Genomic DNA, 22,662 nt, shown 5'->3' with positions numbered 1-22,662 from the left:
CATTTACTCTAACTGCTGATTGGATGATGTGATTCCCTTGAACTCTTGCAGCCGCAGTTGAACTCTTTCGCTCTATCTCTAAAGGGGGGGCAATTGTCGTGTAATTCCATAGCATCGCTTCGCTTCACAAAATAGGGGGGGTTATTCTCTCCATTTAAAAGTTAAAAATTATATCAAACATTTACATATGTAACGTAACAGTATGAACTCATTTACAATGTCAAACAATTTACAAATTCTAGGTTGGTGGGGGGTACAGCAAATAAATTTAAAAATATCGTTAAGTTTAAAATCTAAACAATTCGCAACTATGGAATTAACATTACAAGATTTGATATCGTTTGCTTGAAACAAATTTGTCAATGGCATTTTTCTTCAGTTACATTCTAAAATTATTACGATGTTTCTTTTGTCTTTAGTTTCTTTTCGTTTCATTTCGTTTATAGTACATAATTTTCTCTAGAAATTTTCTTTTGTTTTCCATTTCTTAGATCTGTGGCATTTTCTTCGATTCTTTGGGTATGTATTACTACAACAAGGATCTCTTACGAGTTCTCAATTTTACAAGAGAGGTAGTGATGGTGGATTACAACAATATTCTTGTTCGCTTTGTCAAAACGTGGTAGTTAATTTTACAACAAACAATTGATGGTGTGGAAAAAGGAAACATAGAAAAGTTTTGAAACGAAAAATATTATAGCAGGAAAAATAGAGGTTACAGGTGCCGTGTTTCTTGGATTCCCTTTAAGAAACATTTGGTAAAGTAGATTTAGCGGTTTGTAGGGCCTGCTGAGTTGTTGTATCGTATGGATTCCCTTTAACGATATTTGTAGTGTAGAATTGAGCGGGAAAGGAGAAAACATTTTCAAGTTTATTTTTTCCCTCAGAGAGTCGAGGAAGTAGTAGTGGACACGGAAACAAGGATGCGCTGCCTGCAAATGGTATCATTAGCGAAGGGAAATGCAATGTATACAATAACCTGTGGCGGCTGTCGAGAGTCAACAATGGATGTAGTCAAACTCTGGCAGTGTCAGTCAGTAATCAACGGCCACGACAATTCACCAATATCAATAGGTTCGGCGCAGCAAAGAAAACTATCTTCGGCTGGCTTCGTTGTCATCATCACCATCATCCATCACCATCACCCCTATGGTAGATGTTGCGAGTTATGTACAGGCACCGATCAACTGTACCATAACGATGCTAAAAATTCTTATTCAAAAAGCAAGAAAAGCAAAGAGAGAACTACTAGCTGCACATTCAAGCTCCGCGTAGCGATACAGAAAAAAAAGAAGAGGAAAAAAAAAACACACGGTGGCAGTGGGGGCTAGTCTCCCTACAGTTTCCCATGTCTGTCTGTCTTCTTCATGATCATCTTTCTCTAAGTGGATTATGCACAGGCACCGATCAACTGTGTCATAATAAAAAAAAAATGCTACAAAACGTAAAAAAGAAACAAAAACAAAACGGAAAAAGAATCTTCTCCAGCAGGTACCGTCCGCCGTTACGACCGATCATTCGATGGCCACATCATCCGAGCATATATATGTATATATATACCCCTTATGCACAGGAACCGATCAACTGTACATAACTGTAAAATATCCATAAGAAAAGAACGAAGAACAAGAAAAAGAAAAAGAGACGACAGGCCAGTGACCGACCAGTCACTGGGTGACTTCTTCCCACCATAATACCCATGTCAGAATTTCTATCGCTTTAGCCAAGATATCCCAGACATGCACACAGGCACCGATCAACTGTGGCATAGAAAAGAAAAAGCTAAAAAAAAAAAACGATAGAACGAAGAAAGGAGAACGAAAACGAAAAAGATCCACGGATCGATCCACTTCTTCGAATCTCTTTGCATGGAGGAATAGGAGGAGGAGGACGACGACGACGATGACCTTCTTAAAATCTCCCAAACGAAAACTATGCACAGGTACCGATCAACTGTGACATAGAAGAAAAAAAGCTATGGAAAAAGTATAAAAAGAAAAAGAAGGCAGGAAAGGGAAAAGGATGTTCCAGCAGCAACGAGAGGAAAACTAGATTTTTTATTTTCATACAACGCAGTCGCTCATTTGCTCTTTGTTTCTCTAGCAATTTAAAGTTACTTTTTTTGTTGTCTTGTTAGGCCTTAGGCAAGAAACCTTCATCCGCATCGCTTCTCAGTTTGCTTTCTCAATTCGTATTGCGATGGGTGTTGCCTTGCGTAATGTACTCATTTTACTTTGGATGGAGGGTTGGAGGATGTGTCTCAATTTCGATCGTAGATCGTTTGTAAATGATCAGGACAAAATTCTACATTATATTAATCATAAGGCATACATGGATTTACCTATGCTGGAGATGAGATCACGTGGGAAGTGATCGGGATTAATTTAAATGCTTGCGATTCCCTTAGCAATATTTAAGTTTGGATTTTGGACAATCTGTAAGAATTTTGTTAGTTTCTTTTTGGATTCTTCCATCAGTGTTCAACTGTTATGCTGTTTTTGGTAATCAGTAGTAGTAGTAGTAGTAGTAGTAGTAGTATAGGCCATACTTTTCAAACGAAATGAATGCAACAATGGACTATGTATGCACTTCATGCATAGCTGTTTACAGAGAAAAGATATCTTATCTTATCTTATACTTATAATTGCGATTCCCTTAGCAATATTGAGCTTCACTTGATGTTCTGTAAAGAATTGATTAGTAGTATTAAGAATGTTTGGCGGCGGAAGCTTACACAACAGGGCGCGCACGGAAGGCGCCTTCTTTGCAACAGTTCTTAATGTGTGCGCATTTCACGGGGTGCCGCAATAACATTAACGACACGCACGCGTTGTTATTGGGCATTCAAAAAATATTAGCGATTCCCTTAGCTATATTTTTTCGAGGGTGCCAAGTCATGTCTTCCTCGTTATCGCGCACAGTCAGTCGATAGACGACTGACTCTCTCTTGAGCTCAAAGGATACAGCATCGCATCAAGAGGTAATGGCATGAAGGAACGTGAAATACCTTTTCAAATGGCCTTGGCGAGCTCAGCCGGCTCAAACGCGCGCGCCAGAGCCGCGCTTTCAAATAATAACGCCCGATCAGATGGTGAAGTGCATAAACAATATGTGTGAGTGCAGCATGAGGGCCTGGGAGAAAGCAATAGCGGCGATGCAACAACTATGTGCACACCCATATGCGTATACTGTTACGTTATTCCAATTTCATGAACTCATCACAGGGGGTGGAGCGATTAACTCTCCCTCCTCTCCTTCACTCTGTCTCATCTTCTTTATCAACATCATCGTCATACAACACAACATATTATTAGCGATTCCCTTAGCTTACTGGTTATTTTTTCTCATGTGATGAATTTCTCTGTAAAGCAAATGGATTAAATGCTTCTTTGGAGTATCGAGTACATTTTACCAGAATAATTATGTCAGCGAACGGGATGATATTGATTTTGTTAGGCATTAGTTTAAGCGGCCCTGCTGAACTCAGATCAGGATTGGACATGGCACATTTTAAAGTTGCACGCACATTTTCTAAAAGTACTTTGGAAACGGAAACAAAGAGAAAGAGCACAGTTGGATTTCTGTTGACAACGTAGAACAAGGAAGCAGAACTGAAGATCACAAGTTGGTTGGTTGCTGGGTTGGCTTGCGTGGATTTTACATCCTTGCCTACAGTTTGTCCTTCTGTTATGCACAGGTACCGTTCAACTGTGCTATAACGCTAAAATTTATTGAAAAAAAAAAAACACGTTCGCAGCATGATGAGTCAAAACGAAATGTCTTGCCTGTTGTTTTCTCAGTCAAATCAATCAGTTTTTAGGTCGCCACCTCTCACTCATTAGGACGTTTCCAGCAAATAATAATACGTAAAATAGAGCACAAACATCGCTTCTATAATTCTATATATCCTTCTGTTACGCACAGGCACGGTTCAACTGTGTCATAACGCTAAAATGCATTCAAAAAAACGCTTCTTTTTGTTTTTTTTTAGAAAGAAACAAAGCTTGCCTGCATTGTTGTATAATACACCCATTTCCATCGTATGTAGGTAGACGTGAAGTGTCCCTTACAGTGAACTTTCTTTCATCATGTTACTCACAGGCACTTTCAACTGTGACATAACGCTAAAAAACATGCAAAAACGCGTTCGCTTGTCAAGTAAAGAAATGTTAAATCTTGCCTGTTTACATTCATCACTTAGGGACGAATTGTTCAAAACTTCCACGAGCTTTAGCCTCCTGAATGGTGTGTAATTTGATGGCTGTATGGTTATGCACAGGGACGCTCAACTGTGACACAACGCTAAAAGCATTTAAAAAACTAGTTTTTATGAAGAGGGATAGACCAAGGCTTGCCTGTTGGTGTTCGATCTCTAGTGATAGGTTGTTTTAACGGACCAAGTCATACGAGTTGTGTTACTCTATAACCTTTCAAATGAACTCATCTGCAAAAATCGGGTTAGTTTGATAAGAAAATAGCAACAAATCCTTACAAAACTGGTAAGCGCTATAGGTCGGTTGGGTCGATATATTGTCTGCAGATACGATAGTTGATAGTTTCACATATGCATCATCTCTATGTTGAGAAAGAAATGTTAACATTTTGAAAAAGACATCCGCCTTAATCCTGCAATGTACAATTGATTAGAAAACAAACTTTATGTTTTCTTACGCTTGCTACGCAGAAGAAAGCTCGAAAGGCTTTATATATGTATATGTTCGGGTCTGCAGTAACGCATGAGGATAATTTTAGTATTTCTCATTTCTCGACTTGAAGTTTTGTAATTGTAGCTGCATTTACGACATTAGCTCCACAAAAATGTAGTTCTATGATCTTAGGGTCTGTCTGCAAGTATGCAATTAAAAGAAAAAACAATTCCATTGTTTTCTTACACGTTACACGTTTTCGGCCGCTGATGACAGACAGCATTACGCGCTATTCTATGGCATAAACAAACATTCCTATTATGCTCAGGCACAGGTCTACTGAGTGATAATGATAAAAATCGTAAAAAACTTGGATATGCTTGGACAATTTAAGTTACTGCATATATGGTGTGGCCCAAATTAGATTATGTTCCTCGTATTAACATCTCTGCAAAAAACGTATTAGTTTGGGGACTTGTTTTCGCATTCTTACAGTTTTCTTTTTTAATAAAGGTATGAAGTGAACCGTCTATAGTGGCTCTGATTGTGGTTGAAACAGGCAATGATTTACAGTTGCCAGGTTATTGGACTGCATAGCTTTCTTTGTATTAAAATGTCCTTCCATGGACACAATCCTCATATAAAATTGTGATCTGCAAATATCTTATTAACACTGACGATAATCTCAACACTTTCTTACGCCTTAAACTTAAAGGGTGGCCCAAACCTCCTTCCTATTTCATTTCTGTATAGGCCATGGCCATGTAATTATCTCCAATTACCATGGATGTCTGTAAAAGTTTGCATTAGGTTGAAAACAATTTCATTGTTGCTTACGTCCTTGAAATTCAATTATTATCTCCCCCACTCGAATTGGAAATAAGCTCGCTAATTATGCCCAGGCACCGATCAACTGAGTCATAATGCTAAAAATCACATCAATCGTATATGTTAGGACAAAACGTAACACCTGCCTGTAAAGTATTCTTTTTTATGTGAGGAAGCGAGGGGGGTCCATGGTTTCTTATCTCGCGGTCACCACTCAATCATTAATCATCATCACATTGCATATGTGTAGATATTCAAACCTGTGTTCTAGGTCGTCCAATAATTATGCCCAGGAACCGATCAACTGAGTCATAATGCTAAAAATCACAACAATCGTACAAGTTAGGGGAAAACAAACCACCTGCCTTTGTTTGGTCTCAACAGGGTCCATACTCCAATACTTTTGGGTCAATATTTGCATGTTAACAGAGAGAACCAACACATGAGAATATTATGCCCAGGTACAGATCAACTGGGTCACAATGCTAAAATCACAATTGTTTACGTTAGGTAAAACACCTGCCTGTAGAATATTCAGTTGCATGAAGTCGAATAAGTAGCCGAATTTGTGCCGCCCTCATTTTAATTTCGTAGGCTGAACACCAAATAAACAATAAAGTGGATACTAGAAATGGGGAAATCACTTCTGCCGCCGAGATAACTCCTACTTTTACTCCGCCTTTCTTCAGCCAGCAGTAAGCAACAATGGATTTAGTTGCATTGGGATAAAAATCTTCGGAGTTTGATTGCAGAACAAAATATGAGCAAATCGTTTTCTGGGAACATTTATCGCCTCTAGCACGGACAGAAGTATTCAAGGAGTACAAGTCCTAAAATAATAAAGTTATTGGAAATGTATATCTCATGATACCGCTTACGCGTTTCAGCATCGAACTTGTAGCAGGCATTGAGGATCAGCTTACACCTTAGCCGTAGAAATTCAGAGAAAGACGGAACAAGTGCTCCACAGTTGAAAAATTTTAGGATGTCAGTCAGCATGCCTTTTGCAAGGGATGAGATGGAAATTGTTGGATTTTTTCTATTCGGCTACTCTTTTTTTCGGCTTACTGAAAATTTGGGAAAGGGTGATTTAGAGGAAACGATTTCATAAATACCATCATCCCCAATTGTGCGAAAGTCTGCATACGACGTTGGTGGTGTTGATGGAAGAATGAAGTCACGCCATATGTAAGTGTGAAGAGACGATACTCCGGACGACAGCAACTTTGTTAGCCAACAACGCGTTGTTGAAGCCAGATACTCTTCTTCGCAGCATGCATTTTGGTGACAACTTTACTTTTCCCCATAACCAGTATTTTTCATTATAAGATTTTGATGAATGGAAGGTTGTATGGAAGTATGGTCGACCTTTCTAATTTCAAGTTATTCCACTACTCATTGAGATTTGTATGATACGCATAGAATTGTGTAGAATTTGCAGTATATGGGGGGGTCAACACCCGAGTAACATAGTAGGTGTGCGCAGGTTGATTCCTAAAAAAGATGCATGGATCGTGGTTCAAACTCACTCTGGTCACGTTGTCATCTTTACATGCTCTCTAGCGCATTCAGAGCATATTTCTTCATCGCAAGTAAGTGTTCATTCGTTGAAATGTTTTTCTTTTTGGGGCAATCTACACCATTAGTCGAGCACATGGATGGGTGGCGAGGTGAAGGGGGCTTAACGAAAGCTGTAAAATAAAATGATTATTTAGGCTGGATTTGCTTGTTTCAATAAAAAAATAAATAGACATACACGAGTTTTGTTTGTTTTTAAATAATCATTCAAAATGGAATACTTTTATTTTTCAAAATTCTTTGAACTTTTCTTTTTAGGTTATTTACAAAAAAAAAAAAAGTAACTAATTCTTACGATTACGATTTTTGGGAAATTTACATTTACATAAATCAACAATTCAATATGAATCACGGTATCTCATTTTGTTTTTGTGTTTCCTTCTAAGTATATAACATAAACGGTATATATATATATCATATACAACTACTACGACAAGATCTTCGGACAAAGGGAAACAACACAAAAATGATTACTCATTCGAAGGCAAGAAACGAAGAAAAGAAACATGCACACGTCTTCGAAACAAAGCAAGAGAGAAGTAAACATACTCACGCATACATATGCATATGTATCTCTCTTTCTCTCACACTTCCTCTTTATGAATGTTAGCAGTCAGCTTGTTTTCTTTGTTTTGGTTTTGTTTGTATACGTGCAAGATTTCGAAAATGTTCCATTTTGCTTTTCCGTTAGTATTGGTACGTGATTATGGATACATACCAACGACCGACAAGTAGACAGTTTTTCTTGTTTCTTCAAAATGGCGTCACAACAACAGCAACTAAACTACAATAGATGGCCCTGAGTAATCATTTCTGGGTAATTTCACAAGATATTAAGTTTCGTTGTTTTATAAAAGGGATTGTGTTATTAGCATAAAATAATTAAATGAAAATTACAAACCGATTGTTTTGGTTTAACTTTTCCACTCAGTCGTTGACTTTCTATTGAGCTGAAGACCCTGTCATGTTATCTGCCCAGTTTCAGAAGTATCATACCACACATTGTGTAACTTCTTCTAGATCATCCATTTTCACATGCTAGTTGGGGTTTTTTTGTAGCTTCAGACAAAGGTCCCAACGGACTGTAAATGGAAAAACTGGCATAATAAAACTTTCGAAACAAAATTCTTTACAGGAGAGAGAGAATAGCAAAACAAACAAAATGATACAAAATATTGCAATATGTATAGTATATAAGATAATAGGATAGATCTATATCACATTTCAAGTCGCTCTCGCAGAAGAACGGGAGGAGCAACTCATTCCTTCTTTCCTGCTCTTAAAAATTAAGCATTAACTGGAAACTTCAATCGGCTGATGATGTGATGTTAGAGGAGGCTGCTGGTGGTAAGGATTAAGGCTTTCACTTTGGTGGTGGTGGCCTCCTCCACCAACACTGTTATTGATTTCTTTTGCTGCAGTTGGTTCGTTTATGCTATGTCTACAACTACCACTACTACTAATACTGCGCATAAAATTATCTAATTCACTGAGTTCTTCTTTCCACAATTGGGTTATCTCTTCACTTTGTTTGGAGCCTTTTCCTTCATTTTCATCACTGGTCACCAGAACCATTTCCTCATCCACTTGGCTACTTCGATGATTTTTCAGCATTTCATTTCTTTCTCGTCGAGTCTGGAGTTCGTGGTTTTTATTGATTTTGGTTTGAAATTCTAGCCACTTTTGAAAACGTTCTTGTTGTTTACGACGTAGCTCTAGTTCGGCCGTCATCAAGGCAGTCGACAAAATGGCGCAGACTCTTAGCTCACCGCCCGAAGAGGAGCGTAATTTACGCTTCATTTGTATTCTTTTTAAGCGAAAATTCTTAACCCAATCCCCCAAGGTCTTGGGATTTTGGCCGTAATCGTCTTCAACGTTATAAAGAGCAACCATTTTGTCTTTATTTATAATTTCCCTTAACTTGAGTCTTAATTTAAATCTATTGAGTGGGTACTGACTGGTTCTTCACAGTTTCACAAACACACACACACCTTTGTCTGGTACTTCAGCTAGCTCTTCTATTGCACATCAATAACAATTAAGGTTAAGTTGCCCGTTTTCTTTGCTTCGCCTTGTAAATTGTTCAACTGGAACTTTCACTTTGTTAAAACACACTAAACGACTGCTTGCCAACGACTGTGAATTTTCCAACTTTGCAGTGGCCTTTTATAGCTGTTCGCTGAACTTCGAATGTATTCCACCCCAAAATGTTCGCAGGTATACACACATCTCACGACCTATTTCATCCCTAATCTTTACCCAGCTGTTGAGAATTTTCCACAAGGTTAGCTACCTGGAACTAATGAATTTTTTTCTTAATCCCTGTTTTTGAAATTTCTGCTGAATTTTCTATAATTATCATCAAATTAAAATAAACTACATTTTACCATTTGTGCGGACACTTTTTCGTATTTTCTTTTCATTTGTCCTTCTTCGAATTTGTAAATGAGCTGTATATGTGTTGTCTTCTTCTAAACAGAGATGAAATATGTGTAGACAGAGATGTACACACAGCTCAGGGTAAGCATTTTTCCAATGCTTAAAGTGAATTTCTGAATACATAAACAGCTAATAATCCGATTATGGCTACCTATCTAATTTTAAACATTTTAATAAACTTTTGACTATTAAAATCATTTTAAATAAATCTTTATTTTTGAAAATTCAGATTCCTTTAATTTTGTAATTATTATCAAATAGAAATACAGCGGTCAAAAAAAGTATTCATCATTCAATGTTTTTTTTTTAATAAGTCTACAAAAGACAATTGGAATAAAAACATATTAAACTAATGATGCAGTAGTGCTTGTGTGATATATATGTACACAATTTCATTGTTTTTAAAGAAAAAAATAGTATTTATTGGAACAAAAAGGGCCATTTTACAGCTGAACACAAAAAATTAAACAAAAAAAGTATTCATCATTGCAAAAAAACAAAAAAATAAATAACATAATTTAAAAAAATTAATACTTTTTTATTCGACCACCGCGTCTTATAACTTCTTTTAAACGGTTTGACATCGATTGGACTAATTTAGCGGTTATATTTTGGTCTATATTAGTCCATTCCTCCATTATCACCTGTTGCATTTGACTCTTGCTCGAAAAATTGCGCGTTCTCAATTTGCGTTCGAGATGTTCCCAAAGATGTTCAATTGGGTTCAAGTCGGGACTTTGAGGAGGAGTTTTAATGACTTTGGGGCAGTTATACAGCATCCACATCTTGGTATTTAAAGCAGAATGTTTGGGGTCATTATCTTGATAATATTGAAAGTTATTACCAAGCCCAAGTTTTACAGCACTATCTTTTAAATTCCTCTTTAAAATGTCAATGTAATACTTATGATCCATTACTCCATTAATAATTTCAAGATTTCCCGCTCCTGAAGCCGCCATACACCCCCAAACCATTAAACCACCTCCACCATGTTTTACAGTAGCAACTGTGTTTCGTTCTTCAAGCTCTGTATTTGGTTTTCTGTACACTATGACCTTTCCATCGCACCCAAAAAGATTAAACTTGCTCTCGTCTGCAAAAATGACTGTTTTCCAAAATGATTCGGGCTGTTTTACATACATTTTTGCGAAGTTTAGCCTTTTCACTCGGTTTATTTTATTTATAAAGGGCTTCTTACGTGCAGTTCTTCCTCTGTAACTATGCCTTTTGAGTGTATTTCGAATTGTTTGTGTAGTAACTTCCTTCCCTAAATATTCCATAGTGTTTTTACGAAGAATGGTCGCATTTGTCTTCGGAGTTTTCTGAACTTGCCGCACTAGCCAACGCACATCTCCAACTGAAAGTGCTTTTGGTCGACCAGATCTTGGTTTATTGTCAACAGTTTTCGTTTCTGTCCACTTTCTGATGATTGATTGTATAGTAGATCGTGGTCTATTTAATATTTCACTGATAGTTTTTTGAGTTAAACCATTCCTGTGGTGTTTTATTATCAAAACTTTTACTTCATCAGAAACCTCGTTTTGCTTACGACCCATTTTGACAAAAACTATATTTTCAATGAAATTAAATATTTGCTGTCAAGGGCAAAGCCTCCTTTACTAAATAAAACAGAAAAGGGGGATTCCCAAATAATATTTGAATTTGACTTTGATGATAGCACATCAATGATGAATACTTTTTTTGTTCTGTTTTTGGTGTTATTATATAAAATTGCATTTTTTGCGCTAATTAAATTTATTTTTTGAATTTATTTTAAAACATATTACGAAAAATAAACTATTGCATAAAATTGCATTATTTGTTTACTTTAAATTTTCTTCAATTACTTAAAATAAGTGAATTTATTATCAATTTTGCTAATGATGAATACTTTTTTTGACTGCTGTAATTGTTACAAAACTTTCCAAAAAAAGGCATTTTGGATGCCCGAAATTCTGCTTGTAGCAACAAAAAATCAAGCGAGTCTAGACAACATTCATGCAGATACGGTAGCAGATGCGGTAAATAGCTACCGGGTGAATGTAGTCCTTGAAGAACGACCGCCTCCAGTAGCACCTGAAGAAATTGACCTCAAAACACTTTAAAAAGTCGGATAAACTATTTTCCTGAAAATACAAAAGTTTTAGAATTTTCTATTCTTTTTTTATTAAACAAAATTGATTTTTTTTATTTTTTTCTGTATCTAAGTATTCTATTTTTTTTAACGAGTACATGCCAATTTTGTACTTTTTTTTAACATATTATGAATAATCTTTGTATACCATTGTAACTTCGCATACTGTAATTATTAAATTAGTGTAATCTTGATGCATGTGAAAACAAACAAATCAAATCCAAAGTTATGACTCCCACTGCAGTCGGGTTTATACCCCGGTATCGATTAAGTATCACAAATAAGAAAGGTTACGGGTACCTGAGACAGCGCCCAGTAGCGCGGTCTTGGTTTGACAGAACTCTGGTATTGTCATCTGGTTCTTCATGATACACGGACGGCTCAAGGAGGGGAGAACAGGTCTAAGGACCCAAAGATCGAGTTGTTTAGGGCTGCAGATGGCCGGCATACAGAAATCCGGTCGATGACGGAATGCAGGAGAGAGTGAACATCATTACCCACAGTAATTTGGTCATTAGGCCAACGATAAGGTTGCGTCTTGGAGTGCTAGCCTTTTCCGAGGGTTGCAAAATCTGCATCACCTGGGTGACGAGTAATTGCGGAGTAAAATTGAATGATTGGACAGGCGATTTGACTGTAATGACCAGTCCAAATTACTAGTATGGGCGAAGAACTTAGGGTTTAGCACTGTCAAAAAGACGACAAAAATCCTATGGGTTGATCTTAACAAAACGAGCTAAATGATAGGAGGTTGGACGAAGAAGATCAAGGGCCTAATTTTCGCGCAAACGTATACGAATGAGTTTTTGTACGAAAATAATTTACGAGTATATAAGACGCAGGCGTCGTCTGCTGTCAAAGTCATTAACACAACTTCCAAAAGATGCACAGATAACATGCATATAATACTAACTAAACTTCCCATCAACATTTCATTAAGGAACAGGGGATACTTCTTTCTTATCAATGAGTGCAGTTCGATTAAAGTTTAAGCTCAATGACAAGGGGCCTTTTTTGTATGCCGAATCCGAACGGCGTGCCGCATAGCGACACCAATTAATAGAGAAGTTTTAACATGGCAGGATACCTCACAAATGTTGCCAGCATTATTAAGGGGATAGCCACCGCTAAAAATGTTTATGTTCACGCCGTGGTTTGAAACCAGGCGTTCGGCGTCATAGGTGGACATGCTAACCTTTGCGCTACGGTGGCCTCCGATTGAGCTCTAATCACAACCTTCCTATTTGAGACAATAGTTAGCATTCACGTAGACCTTTTCGTCCATTGTGATACCACAGGAACAGAAGAAGGAAGACGCCTTCTAGTTCTTAACGTTGAACCATCCAGATCGCTTTTAAATGCCCAATAACTTGCGAATGTTCACATCCGCTAAATCAGACAGGTTCTCAATGAAATGAGAGTCTAAAGTGGAACTCGTTATAAATGCTAGTGCGGGACACATTCTTCGATGTCCTCACAGATTCTGCAAACGTCGTTGCTGACAACTTTCAGTCTGTCAGCATGTTTTCCGATTAGACAGTGACCTGTCATGACGGACACAATGACTGAGACGTCTGTTCTAGCCAATGACATCAAAGCAGTAGACCTCTTCAAGTCTAGATTAGGCCAAAGTTTTGGAATGCTCACAGCCCCCTCGTTGTCCTTCGGGCCTGGTCCTGAAAACTTAGCTTACATGTCGCTAGAGACATACCCACAGATTCCAGTATCCCTGAAATGTATAGGATAGTTCCTAGTCGCGCAAGCTTATCCGCTTTACAATTCCCTGAGATATTTCTGTGGCCTAGCATCCAGAACAGGTGAATTTTGAACTGTTCAGCCATCTCGTTGAGAGATCTGCGACAGTCGAGGGCGGTTTTTGTGTTCAGAAATACGTTCTCCAGGGATTTAATGCTTGTCTGGCTGCCTAAGAAGATATTAATGCCAACCGTCGTAATGACATTATATCTTAGCCATTCCACCACTTCCTTAATTGCAAGGATTTTCGCTTGATACACACTGCAGTGGTCACTTGGTCGTTTAATTTGGAACCATCCGCATAGAAGTCTATGTAACTTCTGTTACCAGGGATATCGTAGTTCCAATAGGTTCTATCAGTTATAGTGGTACAGTAAATTTTATCAAAAACCTTATGAAAACTATTTAAACCTGCCATCATCGTGGTTTTGTGGTTGTTGTTGTAGTTACATTTTTCATGTGGAGGTGGCGCTCCTCGTCAGGCTCCTATAGGAGAGCAAGCTCGCAGGTTGCGAGGTCGCAGTTAAGTTTCTCGTGACAGCAATGAACACTACACAGATCGGACCTCAATGTTCCAGCCAGGTTTGTGGGTTAAGCCTCTGTAGCTAATGCACATTATGCCCAGTACAGCTTCGGCATCATTACTGGACACAAAGAACTGCGAGGCAATTTATGCAGAATTGGCATGTGGGAAATACGACGAGTCGTTGGATCATTTACTATGCCTTTGCCCGGCTTACCGACCTAACAGTCACCTACTTTTAGGTGTTGATATGATACCAGACTAGAGCCGATTCAGAGGCATAGATTGGATAATGGTTGGGGATTTTTGAGTAGCACGGAGTCCTTACTTCCTTCCCATCAAATCAAATCGGATTTTTAGAATTTTCAAAAGAATGTTTTCTTCCAGTGTGATTAGTATATCATAACTGTTATACATATTATCTTCGTTGTCGCGTACATTGAAATTCCACATCTTGTTTTGTTTTTCTCTTAGATCACAAACATGTTTTTTCTACCTACCTACGTCACTAATGTGTAATTAAGTAGTTTCTTCTCCTAAGAAAAATGTGACGTCTACCTAAGATGGAGGTAAATAACTCAACGATATGACCTTCAACATATGCCAAACCAAACATCCCTAAAGATTTTCTCATGACCTTATAGGCAGTCTACAATATTTGCTAACCCCCCATTTTAAATAAACACAGAGGAAAAATGTGAAGTATTCTAATTGTTATTTTTATCCATGGCATGAAGTTATTTCACCCTTTTCCAGTTGGTTCGACAATTTTACAAAATAGAATACGAAGACGAAGATTCGTTTACATTTTTGGAATCACCTAAAACAAATGCAAATTTGACCCATGAATATTCCCCTAGGGAACAGGGGTAAGCTTCTCACATATCAATGTGTGCTGTCCGATTCCATGTCCGAACGGCGGGCGGTAGAGTAATACTTCTTTGCGGTGAAGTTTTTACATGGTTAAAAATGGGCGATGGGTAAATACCCGGTGAATTGGGTAAATACCCCGGTACTTACCCATTTATACCGAAAAGCTGGATATTTATAACTTGGCAGATATCTTGGGTATAAAAACATTTTTCAAAAATTTGTATATAAACCTGACCTTGTGATCTCATAAATTCGGATTTTAGTTATATATAACTGCTATATAGACCGATCTGCAGACTTAAAGTCTTGAGGCAATAAATTGGTAATTTTTCATCCGCTTTCAATAAAATTTGGCACAGTGAGTTCTGGTAGACCCCTATTCATTTCTGTGAAGTGCGGTTCAAATTAGACTATATTTGGATGTAGCTGCCCTTAGACCGACCACCCGATCTCCCGATATAGGGTATTGCGGCCATAAAAGATCCGTTTATTACCCGAATTCGTTGAAATTTGGTACAGTGTGTTCTGGTAGACCCGTACCCACTCCTTTCAAATGTGGTTCATATCGGACCATATTTGAATATATCTGCCATATAGGCCGATCTCCTGATATAGAGTATTGAGCTCATAAAAGGAGCATTTTTCATCAGATTTCGGTTAAATTTGAAATAGTGAGTTTGATAGTCCTCTAACACCTGCTTTTTGAATATCGTCCAGATCCCGATATGGAGTATTGAGCCCATAAAACGAGCATTTTTTATCCGATTTTGATGAAATTTAAAACAGTGTGATTTGGCATCCTCTAAACCTTTTTGTTGAATATCGTCCAGATTAGGCCATATAGAGAATGTGGACCATATACTCAACACAATATTCTATACAATACTCTATATTGGGAAATCGGTCTATATGGCAGCTTTATCCCAATATGGTCCGATCTGGAAGATATTCAAAAAAAGGTGTAGAGGTCTACCAAATCGCACTGTTTCAAATTTCATCCAAATCGGACGAAAAAGCTTCTCTTATGGGCTCAATACACTAAATCGGGATATCGATCGATACCGATCTGGACGATATTCAACAAAAGGGTTTTACAGGGAAATCAGAATTCGCTGTGCCAAATTTCATCTAAATCTGATGAAAAATGCTTCTTTTATGAGCTCAATACTCTTTATCGCGAGATAGGCCTATATGGCAGATATATCCAAATATGGTCCAATCTGGACGATATTCAACAAAAGGGTTTTACAGGGAATCAAAACTCGCTGTAACCAAACCAAATTCATCGAAATCTGATGAAAAATTGTCCTTTTATGAGCTCAATACACTTTATCGGGAGATCGGCCTACATGGGATATATATCCAAATATGGTCCCATGTGAACCACATTTGAAAGAAATGGGTAGGGGTCTACCAGAACAAACTGTGCCAAATTTCATTAAATTCGGGTAATAAATGGATCTTTTATACCCTCAATACCTTACACGGGAGATCGGGTGGTTGGTCTAAGGGCAGCTGTATCCAAATATAGTCCAATCGGAACCGCACTTCACAGGGATCTACCAGAACTCACTGCCCCAAATTTCATGGAAAGCGGATGAAAAATTACCAATTTATTGCCTTAAGACTTAAAGTCTAGAGATCGGTCTATATAGCGGCTATATATAACTAAAATCCGACTTTATGAGATCAGAAGTTCAGGTTTATATACAAAAAAAAAGATACGAAATCATCAAAAAATTTTTGAAAAATGTTTTTATATCCAATATATCTGCAAAATTATAAATACCCAAAAAAGGTATTTATTGGGTATTTACCCAATAAATACCCAAGCGTTGGGTATTTACCCGCTAGATACTCATCTCCATACATGGCTCGTATGCATGGTATAATAGCTAACAAATGTTGCCAGCGTAAGGAGGGGGAACCTTTTTCTAATGTCCTCGCTAAGATTCAAACCCAGGCGTTCGTCGTCATAGACGGATTTGTTGACCTCTTAGCTACGGTGGTTTCTGGAAGTCAAATACGACAGTCAAATTTCCTGAAAACGAATAGTCTATAAGATGTTGTTGTAACAGTGTATTGTACTCTGAGACAGCAGCATATTTTAATCTAATTTTTATATAGAGAGGGGAACCTCAGCTAATATAAGCGCCTATAACATCCCAGCATGGGATGACTATGATCACCACTCGGGTTGGAACTCTGAGCTCCGAAATGGGTGGTGTTCATCGTCATCATGAGTAGCTCAGCTGAAAACTACGGGGTGCATCCACAGGTTGCGGATAGGGGAAGTAGCTGCAACTGCAGACGCGGAAAATCAGCGGTATAGAGTGGAGAATCTCTAGCGCTGAATCAATCGCTCTAACTCATAAAGATCCAACCCGACGTTAGTGGGCAAAAGTTGCATATCCACCATGCGGTAATTTCGATGGCTTCTGCGACAGCCCATTAACTACTACGTATTTTGAGGAAGACATTCCTTGGAACCTAACGAGGCGGCCAGTCGAAGTTGATGAACCACTAATGTTGGCTTGATCGGTTTAGAATATCACGACGATCGGAAAGTCATAGGATGTATACATTCTATTGCTGTGTTTATTTTGTTGTTACATCCACATTTCCATGTAGAGGTAGTGATCCACGCCAATGAATGAATGAGCAAAGCTCGTTCTGTCTCATTGGACCGATCGCCGCGGAAACGTTATGACCATTGGTTATTTAAAGGCGCCAATAACTTGTCCTTTAATATCGAGTATCATAGGAACTCTGTATTTAAATAAGAGACTGTGCCGCCCGCCCTCATACTCTCCACTTGCTACCGCTCATTGTGAAGGGATGACAGGACCTCAGTCACTTTTGGCGAAATAACCGTGACTGATCCAAAGAGATGTGCCAAGTTGTTTAACCGTCAATCCCGAGAGTGACAGGGCAAGGAGGCGAGCCATTCAGCGTATTCGTGGTCTCCGAGCCATCACAATTTACCGTGGGTGAAGCTACGATTGTCATTCGTGGCGCCAAATCATCAAAAGCATTGGGCCCCGACGGAATCTCTACATTGATGTTAAAGAATCTGAATTCACCTGGACTTGAGTACCTTACTACTGTCCTCAACCTGTATTTGAACATTCTTATAGTTCCCGATGTCTGGAAAATGGACAGTGTGATCCCGCTACTGAAACCTGGAAAGGACCCGAGTTGGGGAGAGTCGTGCAGACCGATCTCCGTTCTCTCACCAGTAGCAAATACGCGTGAGGCATTACTCCTCCCGAGCCTCGTAGGAAAATTTCCATTCGCCGAGCATCAACATGGATTTCGAAGACTGCATAGCACAACAACAGCTTTGCATGCCATCACCGCACACATTTGCCGTCGCTTCAATCAGCCCAGGCCATGTGATAGGACGGTCCTCGTGGCACTGGACCTATCGAAGGCATTCGACACGGTCAGCCATGCCAAATTATTTGAGGATAGCGTTTCAGCCCGGCCTGAAACGCTGGGTCGCGAAATATCTGTGTGGTCGCCAGTCATTTGTGGAATTTACGGATAAGAAGTCGAAGCACCGTAGAGTGAAACAGGGAGCCCCCCAAGGAGGGGTGATATTTCCGGCACTGTTTAACCTCTACCTATCCTCCATTCCTTGCTGCGACGCGATGTCCCCTCAGTTATCATATGGACTACCTCCATCAGGAGATAAAGATCCTACCCTGGCAAAGACATAACTACACACTATCTAAGCAATACCTTTTGGGCTGTTATCGCAGAGACCATCAAAATCACCATCTTGTGCATAGGTATCCACTGACCAGAAGCCTTAAGGTAGATCTAAATGATCTAGAGCGTGATGTTTAGCGCTACAAGTGAGAACCTATAAAACAAGCGGCATATCAAGTGGGTCTAGACAAAATGCATGCAGACACGGTAGCAGATGCGGCGAATAGCTGCCGGGTGAATGTAGTCCTTGGAGAACGTTCGCCTCCCATTGCACCTGAAGAAATTGACCTCCCCCGGCAAACCAAAGTAGTTCTGGCTCAATTAGCGTTTATCCATCCAACTACTGCAAGAAAACCACTTGGAACTTTTGTTCTTTTCAAAGTTTACCCAAATAGGGAAGACTGCTTCACTTGCCCAGCCCTGTACTAATTGCGGAAGCGTTAAATCCCGGGAACTCCGCAGGCAAAATATTTCTAAGTTAGGCAAATGTTATTTTTTTTTTTGGAAGCCACAGTTCAAGCTCGACTATAAAAAGGAGGTCCCCTATCATTAGTCATATCTAATCCCAGCTGGTTGTACGTACCGGATTGGCCCGACGGAGTCTTTCATCGGCAAAGGCTGCCGCCTCAGTGCACAACACGAGAACATTAACCAATAAACTGAATACCTTGGCAGTATGTGAGTCTGTTGACTCCGCCAACTAATCAATAGTTCAAAACGAAAAAAATACCACATAAAATAAAAAAACAACGAATGGTATAACAAACCTTGAGAGCACATGTAGCTTTTATTCTGTTCTTAACCTTCAAAAGGATTTCTACAACGCTAAAGAAAATATTGGTAGAAATTTCGTGTACGCCTTTTAAAAACCATTATAATAAACGAAGAGAATAAAAAAAAACATGAAAAACTGCGATGGCAAATGACAACTCGAATAGTTGGTCTACTCACCGCAGATGTCGCTTTACATTAGGTACATGTCTCGGAAACACGATTGGATTGCATCTTCAATAAAATTGTACGATAAAATAATTGATATTGTTTGAGTAATGGAAATCTCTACCGTACCGCTTTTGAGGTACGGACCTCAAACGAAATTTTCATTTCAATTAAGGGCGAAACAGAAGAGCGCGTTGAGCTTTGTTTTTAAACGTCGCGTTACAAAAATGCAACTCTGTGAACAAAATGACGCTTGAAAACGAGCGAGTTTAAATTTGTCTAACCTTTGCAATTTTATATTTTGGCATTAGTTTGCAGAGTTACTTTATCTACGCGACGCTCCTCAACGTGCTGATTCTGTTGAGGCCTTAAGAAATTCATTGACATATTCTAAGCAAAATTTTCGGTTACGGTTATTAGCCAACAAAAATTATTAAAAATCAGTAAAATCAACTCTGATTTTGAGTATGTTACTATTGTTACAATAGTTTGCGCCATTTTTCGTTGGGTGGGTATGTTATGTTTTATGCCCAACAACAAAATATTGAGTGCACTATCTCTTAAAATCAGAATTCAGTGCAACTTTGATTTTTGACTGTGTGACCAGTTCGCGCCATTTTTCGTTGGTTGTGTGTGTTATGGTTCTTAACTATTGGGTTTCCCAAAAAGTAATTGCGGATTTTTTAAAAGAAAGTAAATGCATTTTTAATAAAACTTAGAATGAACTTTAATCAAATATACTTTTTTAACACTTTTTTTCTAAAGCAGGCTAAAAGTAACAGCTGTTAACTGACAGAAGAAAGAATGCAATTACAGAGTCACAAGCTGTGAAAAAATTTGTCAACGCCGACTATATGAAAAATCCGCAATTGCTTTTTGGGCAACCCAATATAATGCACACACAACCAATATTCGTCCATATATTGTGTACTTCACGAGAAAAAATTGTACTCAGCTGTTTGCTGCACACCACCTAAGTTAATCGGCTGGTATAGTACTGAGCCAAGGCGGATTTAAAAAGGTCAGATTTTTGTTTGCATTCTCTTTGTTGTCATCTTTTTTCCCGCAAATTCTCTTCTTATGTACGCACACGCACATTAATTTTTACTTTGTGTATTGGCAAAACGTCTATCAGCCTGACGGCAAGATGGCGGATTGAACCATATGATTTGTGGTTGTTGTACAGATGACCACCTTTAATTATTTCGCCATGGTACTCAGCATGACATAATTAACAGGTAGTGTACCGTAAACAGCTGAATACAATTTTTTCTCGTGAAGGGCACTATCTGTCAACGAGTTTTTGTTGTGTGTGTGTATTATAGTTAAAAACCGTGACACACACAAACAACGAAAACTGGAGCGAACTAGTAACATACCAGGATGCACTTTTAAGGTGAGGTCATGCGAACAGCTGAGTACTATTTTTATTTTTGTTTTGATTTTACACTAAATCTTAATGTCAAATCCTTGATAACACAGCTGTGATTTTTTCTTAAATTTTAAAAAAGAGTTTCTACTTGATCCGATATGCCACACATAATCAAAAAATCAGTGTTATAATGGAGAAAATACAAATATAAAACACTCAAGGTAGTTGCGTTGGGGTAGGATTTTTGTTGTTGTGCTAATGAAACTACCTCTTAATTGTACCATGGTACATACATAAAATCAGAGTTGCACTAATCACTGATTTTGACAGATAGTGCACTCAATATTTTGTTATGGGGCAACTGCCTTTACCCGTAAATTAATATATCTATATACAAGAGGCTATAAAAAAGAGAGCCTTTATCGTTTAGCTTAAACTTGAATCGGAAAGCACTAATTGATATGTGAGAAGCTTGGGAGCGTTCCTTCATGGAATGTCTATGGACAAATTTGCATTTGGTTACGGACGACAGACGTTCGGCAATCGTTTGCTGCTGACCCGTTCTTCTACATTTACAGTTTATTTACAAGAGCATAAGCAGGCCTTTATGGAAACTAAAATTGAGGTGCATACGGTCCTTTAAATAAAAGTTAATGAAATTTGTCAAGATATATTCATTTACAGGTAGTGGCAGTTGCCCAACAAAAAAATATTGAGTACACTATCTAAAATAAAATATTTATATATTTCGTAACTTGTGGCATTAGCACAGTGGCGCACAAAATGAACATTTCCTTTAGGCTTGTGTTCATGCCCAACGCACACCTACGCGTATGCTCTTTATTTCAGTCGATGTTGAGACTGCAACGAAAATGTAAACGTGCGTACGTACGAAGCTTTTTATACCCACCACCGAAGGATGGGGATACATTCATTTTGTCATTCCGTTTGCAACACATCAAAATATCCACTCTCGACCCTATAAAGTATATATATTCTTGATCAGCGTAAAAATCTAAGACGATCTAGCCATGTCCGTCAGTCTGTCTGCTGAAATCACGCTACAGTCTTTAAAAATAGAGATATTCAGTTGAAACTTTGCACAGATTCTTTTTTTGTCCATAAGCAGGTTAAGTTCGAAGATGGACTATATCGGACTATATCTTGATATAGACCGATCCGCCGATTTAGGGTCTTAGGCCCATAAAAGCCACATTTATTATTCGATTTTGCTGAAATTTGGGACAGTGAGTTGTGTTAGACTCTTTGATATCCTTCTGCAATTTGGCCCAGATGGGTCCAGATTTGAATATAGCTGCCATATAGACCGATCCTCCGATTTAGGGTCTTAGGCCCATAAAAGCCACATTTATTATCCGATTTTGCTGAAATTTGGGACAATGAGTTATGTTAGGCTCTTCGACATCCTTCTTCAATTTGCCCCAGATCGGTCCAGATTTGGATATAGCTACCATACAGACCGATCTCCCGATTTATGGTTTTGGGCCCATTAAAGGCGCATTTATTGTCCGATTTTGCTGAAATTTGAGACAGTGAGTTGTGTTGGGCTCTTCGACATTTTTCTGCAAGTTGGCCCAAATCGGTCCAGATTTTGATATAGCTGCCATATAGACCGATCTCTCGATTTAGGGTTTTCGGCCCATAAAAGGCGCATTTATTATCCTATTTGGCTAAAATTTGGGACAGTGAGATGTGTTAGGCCCTTCGACATCCTTCTTCAATTTGGCTTAGATCGCTCCAGATTTGGATATAGCTGTCATATAGACCGATCACTCGATTTAAAGTTTTGGGTTCATAAAAGGCGCATTTATTATCCGATGTCGCCGAAATTTGGGACGAT

At 38.5% G+C, this 22,662-nt stretch overlaps 1 protein-coding gene and 1 long non-coding RNA gene across 2 annotated transcripts; both read right to left on the bottom strand.

The window, feature by feature from the left end:
• Positions 1-6,017: 6,017 nt before the first annotated feature.
• On the bottom strand, positions 6,018-9,205 carry LOC106092338 (uncharacterized). Its single transcript, XR_001222140.2, has 3 exons — positions 9,044-9,205; positions 7,954-8,134; positions 6,018-7,165 (listed from the first exon to the last, which is right to left on the bottom strand). It is a non-coding gene; the product is annotated as an uncharacterized LOC106092338 (long non-coding RNA).
• LOC106092337 (uncharacterized) lies at positions 8,161-9,037 on the bottom strand. Its single transcript, XM_013259170.2, has one exon. The coding sequence runs from the start codon at positions 8,943-8,945 to the stop codon at positions 8,346-8,348; it is 600 nt and encodes a 199-aa protein (XP_013114624.1). The 5' UTR covers positions 8,946-9,037; the 3' UTR covers positions 8,161-8,345.
• Positions 9,206-22,662: the final 13,457 nt, after the last annotated feature.

This window comes from Stomoxys calcitrans, chromosome 1 (assembly GCF_963082655.1).
Source record: "Stomoxys calcitrans chromosome 1, idStoCalc2.1, whole genome shotgun sequence".
Lineage (NCBI taxonomy): Eukaryota > Metazoa > Arthropoda > Insecta > Diptera > Muscidae > Stomoxys > Stomoxys calcitrans.
The sequence above is the reverse complement of the archived record's forward strand: the minus strand, read 5'-3'. Positions and strand labels throughout refer to the sequence as shown.